Source organism: Arachis duranensis, unplaced genomic scaffold, assembly GCF_000817695.3.
Source record: "Arachis duranensis cultivar V14167 unplaced genomic scaffold, aradu.V14167.gnm2.J7QH unplaced_Scaffold_5501, whole genome shotgun sequence".
NCBI classification, from domain to species: Eukaryota; Viridiplantae; Streptophyta; class Magnoliopsida; order Fabales; family Fabaceae; genus Arachis; species Arachis duranensis.
Window position 1 is genome coordinate 269,545 of NW_026264955.1, and position 11,307 is coordinate 280,851.

The window sequence follows — 11,307 nt, forward strand, 5'->3', positions numbered from 1 at the left end:
TATGGTTTATGTTATGGTTTATGGTTTTGTGTTTGGGTTTAAGGTTTAGGATTTTGGGTTTAGTGGGTAAGGTTTATGGTTTATGGTTTAGGGTTTAGGGTTTAAGGTTTAGGGTTTGGTGTTTGCGGGTTAGGGTTTAGGGTTTTTGGTTTTGGGTTTATGGTTTAGAGTTTAGGGTTTAGAGTTTATTGTTTAGGGTTTAAGATTTAGGGTTGGTATTTATGGGTTAGGATTTAGTATTTAGGATTTGTGTTTTAGCAAGTTACGAATCTTTTTTTCATAGTATTCATTCTTATGTGAATGGGAATGAAAAACAAGAAATACTCTTTCTCGAAATATGGACAAATGGGAGTTTAACTCCTAAAGAAGCGCTTTATGAAGCCTCCCGTAATTTGATTGACCTATTTATTCCTTTTTTACATGCGGGAGCAGAAAACTTGAAATTAGAAAAAAATCAACACAAAGTTACTTTACCCGGTTTCACTTTTCATGATACATTGGCTAAACTAAATAAGGCCCTTCCATTATTACGGGACAGCTCATCATGTTCATATCGATCTATTATGCGCCTTTGCATCTAGCATTGGGTAGACCTCATATAATAACTGTCATACCTCTACCCTATCTTTTATTTCATTTCTTCGGCAATAATAAAAAAAACTTTTTGAATTATGGGGACAAGAAAAAGTATTCAATACGTAAATTTAGCATTCAAAGAATATTCTTTACTAATCTTATTTTTCAGTTATTTAACCCCCTTGTCTTACCAAGTTCCATATTATTAAGATTAGTAAACAAATAAAAAAAGAGAGCAAATTACTAAAAGAATGAATAAAAAAGATAATAATATATATATATATGAAGAAATTCGTCCACCCCCAATATATTTTATGGCCTCTCCCATAAAAAAACTTAAGATACCAATTCCATTTGGAATTGCATCAATTACTTGTCTATCAATATAATGATTTATTTTAGCGAATTTTCTTACATTTGTAATGAAAAAACTTCCATAAAAAGCATCCAGATAACCACGATTAGATGACCAATCATATATGGCATTGATTATTTTTTCTAGAATTTTTGTTTTACGAACATTTTTTTCAAATATATTTTTTAAGTTCAAATTTTGTAAAACCGAATAAACGGGCTTATAGATAAAAGACGCTATAAATATTCCGAAAAAAGACAGACTGACCGAAAAAGTTGCATTTGTTAAAAATTCAAACCAATCGAAAGAATTTTTAAAATTTTGATGCAACAGGTCTATAGAAGGGATTAACAATTTGGATAATATATCCAAATTTGTTCCTTCTTGGCTAAAAGAGATTCCTATTACTCCAACCAACAAAGTAAATAATACTAATATAAACATAGAAAAAAGCATAGTATTGGTGGATTCATGAGGATAAAAAGGAGAAGGCTTTTTAGTATCAAAATGAGTAGTATCAATAAGAAGACGTGTTATGCTTTTGACATTTTGATTAATTCTATGGAAATATGCCCTCTTGTTAAAAAAAAAATATTTCCATAGAATTAATCAAAATGTCAAAAGCATAACACGTCTTCTTATTGATACTACTCATTTTGATACTAAAAAGCCTTCTCCTTTTTATCCTCATGAATCCACCAATACTATGCTTTTTTCTATGTTTATATTAGTATTATTTACTTTGTTGGTTGGAGTAATAGGAATCTCTTTTAGCCAAGAAGGAACAAATTTGGATATATTATCCAAATTGTTAATCCCTTCTATAGACCTGTTGCATCAAAATTTTAAAAATTCTTTCGATTGGTTTGAATTTTTAACAAATGCAACTTTTTCGGTCAGTCTGTCTTTTTTCGGAATATTTATAGCATCTTTTATCTATAAGCCCGTTTATTCGGTTTTACAAAATTTGAACTTAAAAAATTTAGTCTTAGGTTTTTGCTAGCCCTTTTCTTCTTTTTGATTATATCCTCGTTTATATCCATATGGTATAATCAATCTAAAAAAATTCGTTCGACCGAAGAACTGAATCTTTGCAACGAAATATTGAAATTTGAGTGATCTAAATGGAATTTTTATTTATTGTTGAATTGAATATGAATGAAATACAAATACGTTCTAGTTTTATGTAATATCCATTTTAATCACATGTCGTAAACGGAAATATCCTACAAAGTTCAAAGTTAAAGTTCTTAATATTTACATTTACAACATTAATAGACTCTAATCAAATAATATTCAAATTAGATCTATATTATAATGTAAAAAAAATATTTATGTTATAGATTGAATGAACAAAATAAAATACAACAAAAACAATACCAAAAAGTTATTGAAAAAAATTGAAAACAAAGATTCTTTTTAGTTTAGTAAAAAAAAAATAGGAAAAACATCTTTTAATGTTTTTCCTATTTTTTTTTACAGCTCTCAAGTAATCTTTTCTATTTTTTTACCAAATCATATATTTATTTATACTTTGATTGCATTTAATTTAACCCCGTATTTATGAATATTCAATTAATAGAATCAGAATTCAAAACTTATTTGTTTATCTTTTATGTATTTTTGTTACCTAAGTATATTATCTTTAGCCGCACATATATTGTGGCGAGTCAAACTAAACTAGAAACTAAAAAAAAGACTATTTCCTAAATTTGTTAAGTTAATGATGGCCTTCCATGGATTCACCTATATAAGCCGCAGCTAAAGTAGCAAAAATAAGGGCTTGAATACCGCTTGTAAATAATCCAAGGAACATGACAGGTATAGGAACTACTAAGGGTACTAAAGAAACAAGAACAACAACTACTAATTCATCAGCTAATATATTTCCGAAAAGTCGAAAGCTAAGCGACAGGGGTTTTGTGAAATCTTCTAAGATGTTAATTGGTAGAAGGATTGGAGTTGGTTGGATGTATTTACCAAAATAAGCTAATCCCTTTTTCGAAAGACCCGCATAGAAATATGCTACTGATGTAAGTAAAGCTAATGCAACAGTAGTATTTATATCATTTGTGGGTGCAGCTAACTCCCCATGAGGTAACTGTATTATTTTCCAAGGCAAAAGAGCCCCCGACCAATTTGAAACAAAAATAAATAAGAACATAGTTCCAACAAAGGGAACCCACGGACCATATTCTTCCCCAATCTGAGTTTTACTTACATCTCGAATGAATTCGAGGACATATTCAAAGAAATTCTGACCAAAAGTGGGAATGGTTTGCGGATTTCTAACAACTAAAATGGCTGAAACCAATAAGATAGCAATTACGACCCAAGAAGTTATAAGTACTTGGGCATGCACTTGGAACCCCCCTAATTGCCAATAGAGATGTTGACCTACTTCCACGGAAGATATCTCATATAATCTTTTTAATGTGTTGATGGAACATAATAGAATATTCATATTGCCCTCAAAATAAATAGAACTTGAAAGGAATTATTTTGATTCAATCATCTATTTTTTCAATTGTCTGTTAAATCTTTTATTTTGAATATCGACTAATCACTTAATATTTCTGGGTTTTTTGTTTTTTGCGCGATTTAGTAAATTAGTTATAGTAACCGATTCTATTCTATAAATCTATGAAGTTCTCAATGGAATAATTTATTTTATTATTAATTAAGAATTTCGTATATAGCTAGAACGACCTTCACAAATTGCAAATACTAATTTGTTAAGAATTAACCGAATTGAAGCTATAGCATCATCATTAGCTGGAATCGAAATATCCGCGAGATTGGGGTCACAATTTGTATCGATTAAACAAATTGTTGGAATTCCCAAAGTGATACATTCTCTAAGAGCGGTATACTCCTCTTGCTGATCAACGATTATGACAATATCGGGTAAGCCAGTCATATATTTAATGCCACCCAGATAGGTTTCCAAGTGCGATAACTGTCTCTTCAAAATAGCAGTATCTTTTTTTGGCAAACTATGGATTCTGCCCGTTTTTTGTTCTGTTCTCAAGGACCTGAACTTATGAAGTCTCGTTTCTGTAGTATACCAATTGGTTAACATACCGCCGAGCCATTTTTTATTAACATAATGACACCGAGCTCTTGTTGCAGCCCGTGCTATTAAATCCGCAGCTTTATTTTTTGTGCCAACAATTAAAAATTGTTTCCCCTTACTTGCTGCATCAAAAACCAAATCACAAGCTTCTGATAAAAAGCGAGCAGTTCTTGTAAGATTTAGAATATGAATACCCTTACGTTTTGTGGATATATAAGGTGCCATTCTGGGATTCCATTTTCTAGTACCATGGCCAAAATGAACTCCCGCTTCCATCATCTCTTCCAACGTTATGTTCCAGTATCTTTTTGTCATTGATCCCCACAAAAAAAGAGACAGGGTATCCTGAAATAAGAAAAGTTTTGTTCCGATGGAACCTTCTCTTTTATCGAAGATTGGCTCTTGATACATGGTCAGGCCATTCAATTTTTTTTACTTTTTTCTTTGTTCTCTTTCAATAATGTAATCAAACGCCTTTATTTAAATTTAAGAATTAGAAATTCGAAAAAATAGGCTTTTAGCAATTATCAAATCTTCGGAAATGATTGCTGCAACGTATCACATAAATTCTTGAAATTAAAAAACAAATTCTCTATGGTGGAACAGGATATCTTTTATTTTTTCCTCGAGTAAATTCTTTTTTTTCGGAGCAATCTTAATAAGTTGTCTTTGCTTTGAAGGCTGTGTTACCCTTTTGAATCCGGTACCAACGGGTATCATTCCCCCCAAAACAACGTTCTCTTTCAGACCTTTCAACCAATCGATACGACCTCGGAGAGCAGCTTTTGCTAAAACTCTAGTAGTTTCTTGAAAACTCGCTTCGGATATGAAACTTTGGGTATTCAAAGATGTTTTTGTTATTCCCAATAATAGAGCTCGGTAACAAATTACTTCTTCTAAGGCACGTCCCGCTCGTTCAGCTCGAAACAATCCAATTAGCTCGCTGGGTGAAAAAACATTAGACATTCCATCTTCTGAAACCAATACTTTTGATGTTATTTGGCGTACGATAATCTCAATATGTCTATTATGTATATGCACTCCTTGGGATCGATAAACCCTTTGGATTTTATTAACCAAAGAAATTCGACTTTGGACAATAGTTAGCTCAGTACAAATAAAGAATCCCCAAGGAATGCCGAGAATTTTGGTTATATGTTCGTTCCAAGCGTCAACCCTCTTCCCTAGGTTAATCGATATTGAATCAATCGAACGAACTTCTAATACCTGTTCCACTTTTGGAAGACCTTGGGTTATATCACCTGATCTCGATTTTTCATATATAAATGTTACTAATATATCTCCTTCAAAAAAGATTTCTCCAAAATGTCCATGAACTGTTGCTCCTGGAGTCGCCAAATAGGTATTAGCCGATCTTATTAATATGGAATCCATTTTAACAATTAAAACTTGTCCCGATTTTAATTTTAGTTCTAGTCTATTTTTTGTTTGAGATAGACATACATTTTCACAAATAAATTGTCCCAGGCTAATTATTGTAATCGTTTTTTCACAATATTTAGAATCATAATCATGATGGAGAAAATCCCAATTCAAACGGAATGTATTTAATTTTATGTTGCTGCATGGATCGGGCTTATAAATTATCTCGGTTTCGTCCATTAAAAAAATTTTTAATGCTTGCCAAGTTAAAAAAAACTTGTCAAGTTTCAAATTTTTATTCATCGAGATCTGATTATGAGTTATTAAAAGGTAAACTGAATAAAAATTTGAAACTTGAAGTGCTATTCCTACGGGACCTAATGAATTCTTAATTGGAATTTGAAGATCCTTTTTTATTTTTTTTATTCTCTTTTTTATTTTCAGCTCGTTGTAGTATTTTACATTGCTAAAAGGTCCTATTTCAAAACAATCATATGATGACAAAATTATCAAAGATTGGCATTCTGTATTTCTGTTCAACAACACATGAATCGTTTCATGATTTTGGATATGTGATTGTTGAATTCTTTTCTGGAAAGAAATAGGAAAAAATGGATTAATATTGATTTGATCTGACTCATTATCCGAGATCCATTCTGAACCGGATGGATCATTTCTTTTTCTGATATAGGAAATCCGCGATTTCGTTGGATCAATTCTTAGAAAATCTCCAATCAGACCATTTATATTTACTTCAACAAAAGAAGCACGGGATTCTTCTATCGAAGAACTTTTTTTATCTCGATCCCAATTCAATACTAAACAAGTTCGAACTAATTGAATGCTTGTGTGAGAAATTTTACGAATTGATTTCCCATTTCCATAAAGAATATAATTGAGAGCTTTAAGCTCCAAATTATCCCTTTCCCGGAACAGATCTTGTGGAAAAAGTTTGACTAAATTGATACCGTTTGTAATTTCATATAGAATTACAGGTCGAACCAAAACAAAATACTTTTTCTTGATAATTGTGATCCATTGGACAGAGATCCAATTTTTAATTTTTTTTGATTCCTTTGAATCTTTTTTTAACCTTTCGGGTTGTATCAAAATACCACTGTGTCGGTATACCTTATCCATTTCGCCAGGAAAATGGATATCCCCAGAAAATATTTGTAATTCAATCTTTTTTTTTTTCTTCTCCATTCGCACCAATCCGCCTACTCGACTTTTTATATTAAAAGTGATTGGTGTATTTGTTTCAATAATACTGTTGTTCCTTACCATTATGGAAGAAGGTTCGGATAAAAGATGCACTTCTTCGGGAATGAAAAAAAATCGCTCTACTTTGATTTGGTATTTTGGTTTACATTCTTTGACTCCTTCATATTCAATTAAATCCTCTTTTTTAAAAAGAGGGGGGGTTAAGGAAGCAATAAGGAAGCAATAAGGATAAATAACTATGAATGGCAGAAGGAGATTTAATGGAATCTCTATGGTCTCTATATGAGCCTCAGATTCCTTTGGATCCTTAATAGGAAACTCCTTCTTGCTTGAAGGACGTCCCAGGAGGTCTTCCTCACTAGGATTTTCGTCCTCCTCCTCCCTTAGTGTTGAAGTTTAAGCCTGCATTAAAAGTTGGTATACTATGATTTCTCTTTAGTAAAATCGCAACTGCAACCACAATTTAAAAGCATAGTCTGAATTGTAGGATAGCTTACAAGGTTAAGGAAGCAATAAGGAAGGCAGTGTTGAAGTTTAAGCCTGCATTAAACCTCGCCGTGACATGAGCGTGAAAGGGATAATCTGTTTTTTTTTATAACTTCTAAGGGCTAAAATGATTTATTTTGGCTTTTTGGCCCCATATTGTAGGGTGGATCTCGAAAGATATGAAAGATCTCCCCCCAAGCCGTACATACGACTTTCATCAAATACGGCTTTCCACAGAATTCTATATGTATCCATATGTATCTATGAGATCGAGTATGGAATTCTGTTTACTCACTTTGAAATTGAGTATCCGTTTCCCCCCTTTTCTTGCTAGGATTGGAAATCCTGTATTTTACATATCCATACGATTTAGGGTTTAGGGTTTTTGGTTTTGGGTTTATGGTTTAGAGTTTAGGGTTTAGAGTTTATTGTTTAGGGTTTAAGATTTAGGGTTGGTATTTATGGGTTAGGATTTAGTATTTAGGATTTGTGTTTTAGGGTTTGGTGTTTGTGGGCTGGGTTTTAGGGTTAAGGGTTTGTGGTTTGTGGCTTACGGTTTAGGGTTTGGGGTTTGAGGTTTTTGGGTTTACTGTTTAAGGTTTAGGTTTTATTGTTTAGGTTATAGAGTTTGTGGTTTATGGTTTAGGGTTTAGGGTTCATGGTTTATTATTTAGTTTTTATTGTTTAGGGTTTGTGTTTGTGGTTTAGGGTTTGGGTTTAGTGTTTATGGTTTAGGGTTTAGGTTTTACGGTTTATGGGTTAGGGTATATGGTTTATGGTTTAGGGTTTAGGGTTTAGGGTTTATTGTTTAGGATTTAGGGTTTCTGGTTTATGGTTTAGGGTTTGGGGGTTAAGGTCTATGGTTTATGGTTTTGGGTTTATGGTTTAGTGTTTAGGTTTTAGAGTCTTGGGTTTAGTGTTTATGGTTTATGGTTTATGTTTCACGGTTTAGGGTTTATGGTTTATTGTATTGGGTTTAGGGTTTATCATTTATGGTTTGGGGGTTAGGGTTTAGGGTTTAGGCATTGGGGTTTATGGTTAAGGGTTTAGGGTATAGGGTTTGCGGTTTGTGTTTTAGGGTTTAGGGTTTAGGGTAAGGTGTTTCCGTGTTAGGGTTTAGGGGGTAGGGTTTAGGGTTTATGGTTTAGGGTTTAGGTTTAGCGTAGGGTTTTGTGTTTGCGGGTTTGGGTTTAGGGGTTCTGGTTTTGTCTTTATGGTTTATAGTTTAGGGTTTAGAGTTTATGGTTTAGGGTTTAGGGCTTAGGGTTTGGTATATATGGGTTAGGATTTAGTGTTTAGAATTTGTGTTTTAGGGTTTGGTGTTTGTGGGCTAGGGTTTATGATTAAAGGTTTGTGGTTTGTGGTTTAGGGTTTAGGTTTTGGGGTTTGGGGTTTGGGATTTAGGGTTTAGAGTTTAGATTTTATTGTTTAGGTTTTAGGGTCTGAGGTTTAGCATTTAGGGTTTATGATTTATGTTTTACAGTTTAGGGTTTGGGTTTGTGGTTTAGGGTCTGGGTTTAAGGTTTATGGTTTAGGGTTTAGGTTTTATGGTTGATGGTTTAGGGTTTATGGTGTATTGTTTAGGGTTTATGGTTTAGGGTTAGGTTTTATGGTTTAGGGTTAAGGGTTTAAGGTTTACGGTTTAAGGTTTAGGGTTTATGGTTTAGGGTTTATAATTTATGGTTTAGGGTTTAGGGTTTATGGTTTGGTGTTTGTGGTTTAGTGTTTAAGGTTTAGTGTTTTGGGTTTTGGGTTTAGGGTTTAGTGTTTATGGTTTAGGGTTTATGGTTTATGGTTTATGGTTTAGGTTTTATGGTTTATGATTTATGGTTTAGGGTTTATGGTTTAGGGTTTAGGGTTTAGGGTTTAAAGATTATGGTTTATGGTTTAGGGTTTATGGTTGGTGTACGAAATTGCAATCACACTTTTGCAATCCCGCACAACTAACCAGCAAGTGCACTGGGTCGTCCAAGTAATACCTTACGTGTGTAAGGGTCGATCCCACGGAGATTGTCGGCTTGAAGCAAGCTATGGTTATCTTGTAACTCTTAGTCAGGATATCAATAATTATCAGGTTTGATTGTGAAAAGCAAAAGAACATGAAATAAGTACTTGTTTTGCAGTAATGGGGAAAAGGTTGAGGTTTTGGAGATGCTCTATCTTCTGAACCTCTGCTTTCCTACTGTCTTCTTCTTCAAGCACGCAAGGCTCCTTCCATGGCAAGCTGTATGTAGGGTTTCACTGTTGTCAATGGCTACCTCCCATCCTCTCAGTGAAAATGTTCAACGCGCTCTGTCACAGCACGGCTAATCATCTGTCGATTCTCAATCGGGTTGTAATAGAATCCAGTGATTCTTTTGCGTCTGTCACTAACGCCCAGCCCTCAGGAGTTTGAAGCTCGTCACAGTCATTCAATCCTTGAATCCTACTCAGAATACCACAGACAAGGTTTAGACCTTCCGGATTCTCTTGAATGCCGCCATCAGTTCTAGCTTATACCACGAAGATTCTGATTAAGGAATCCAAGAGATATCTACTCAATCTAAGGTAGAACGGAGGTGGTTGTCAGGCACACGTTCATAGTTGAGAATGATGATGAGTGTCACGGATCATCACATTCATCAGGTTTAGGAACAAGTGATATCTTAGAATAGAAGCAGGCGTGATTGAATGAAAAACAGTAGTAATTGCATTAATCCATCAAGACACAGCAGAGCTCCTCACCCCTAACCATGGGGTTTAGAGACTCATGCCGTAGAAAATACAATGAGAAACGTGTAAAGTGTCATGAGGTATAGATACCATGTCAAAAGATCCTATTAATAGTGAACTAGTAATCTAGGGTATACAGAAATGAGTAAATGACGTAAAAATCTACTTCCGAGGTCCACTTCGTGTGTGCTTGGGCTGAGCATTAAAGCTTTTATGTGTAGAGACTTTTTCTGGAGTTAAACGCTAGCTTTTATGCCAGTTTGGGCGTTTAACTCCAATTCTTATGCCAGTTCCGGCGTTAAATGCCGGGAATTCTGAAGCTGATTTGCAACGCCGATTTGGGCCATCAAATCTTGGGCAAAGTATAGATTATTATACATTGCTGAAAATCCCAGGATGTCTACTTTCCCACGCCATTGAGAGCGCGCCAATTGGGCTTCTGTAGCTCTAGAAAATCCACTTCGAGTGCAGGGAGGTCAGAATCCAACAGCATCTGCAGTCCTTTTCAGCCTCTGAATCAGATTTTTGCTCAGGACCCTTAATTTCAGCCAGAAAATACCTGAAATCATAGAAAAACACACAAACTCATAGTAAAGTCCAGAAAAGTGAATTTTAACTAAAAACTACTAAAAGTATACTAAAAACTAACTAAAATATACTAAATTCATACTAAAAACAATGCCAAAAAGCGTATAAATTATCCGCTCATCACAACACCAAACTTAAATTGTTGCTTGTCCCCAAGCAACTGAAAATCAAAATAGAATAAAAAGAAGAGAATATACTATAGACTCCAAAATATCAAAGAAACTTAGCTCCAATTAGATGAGCAGGACTAGTAGCTTTTTGCTTCTGAACAGTTTCGGCATCTCACTTTATCCTTTGAAGTTTAGAATGATTGGCATCCATAGGAACTCAGAATTCAGATAATGTTATTGATTCTCCTAGTTAAGAATTATGATTCTTGAACATAGCTACTTTATGAGTCTTGGCTGTGGCCCAAAGCACTCTGTCTTCCAGTATTACCACCAGACACATACATGCCACAGACACATAATTGGGTGAACCTTTTTAGATTGTGACTCAGCTTTGCTAGAGTCCCCAATTAGAGGTGTCCAGGGTTCTTAAGCACACTCTTTTTGCCTTGGATCACAACTTTATTTCTTTCTTTTTCTCTTAATTTTTTTTTCGTTTTTTTTTGAATCACTGCTTTTTCTTGCTTCAAGAATCAATTTGATGATTTTTTAGATCCTCAATAACAGTTCTCTTTTTCTTCATTCTTTCAAGAGCCAACAATTTTAACATTCTTAAAGCAACAAATTCAAAATATATATGCACTGTTCAAGCATTCATTCAGAAAACAAAAAGTATTGTCACCACATCAAACTAATTCAACTAGTTTCAAAGATAAATTTCGAAATCCTGTACTTCTTGTTCTTTTGGAATTAAAGCACTTTTCATTTAAGAGAGGTGATGGATTCATAGGACATTCATA

At 33.9% G+C, this 11,307-nt stretch overlaps 2 protein-coding genes across 2 annotated transcripts; both read right to left on the reverse strand.

The window, feature by feature from the left end:
- Nucleotides 1-2,405: 2,405 nt before the first annotated feature.
- LOC127744527 (ATP synthase subunit a, chloroplastic) lies at nt 2,406-3,417 on the reverse strand. Its single transcript, XM_052256650.1, has one exon. It carries the CDS (start codon nt 3,393-3,395, stop codon nt 2,652-2,654), a length of 744 nt encoding a protein of 247 aa, XP_052112610.1. The 5' UTR covers nt 3,396-3,417; the 3' UTR covers nt 2,406-2,651.
- Nucleotides 3,401-4,441, reverse strand: LOC127744526 (30S ribosomal protein S2, chloroplastic). The gene has a single exon (XM_052256648.1). The coding sequence runs from the start codon at nt 4,416-4,418 to the stop codon at nt 3,612-3,614; it is 807 nt and encodes a 268-aa protein (XP_052112608.1). The 5' UTR covers nt 4,419-4,441; the 3' UTR covers nt 3,401-3,611.
- Nucleotides 4,442-11,307: the final 6,866 nt, after the last annotated feature.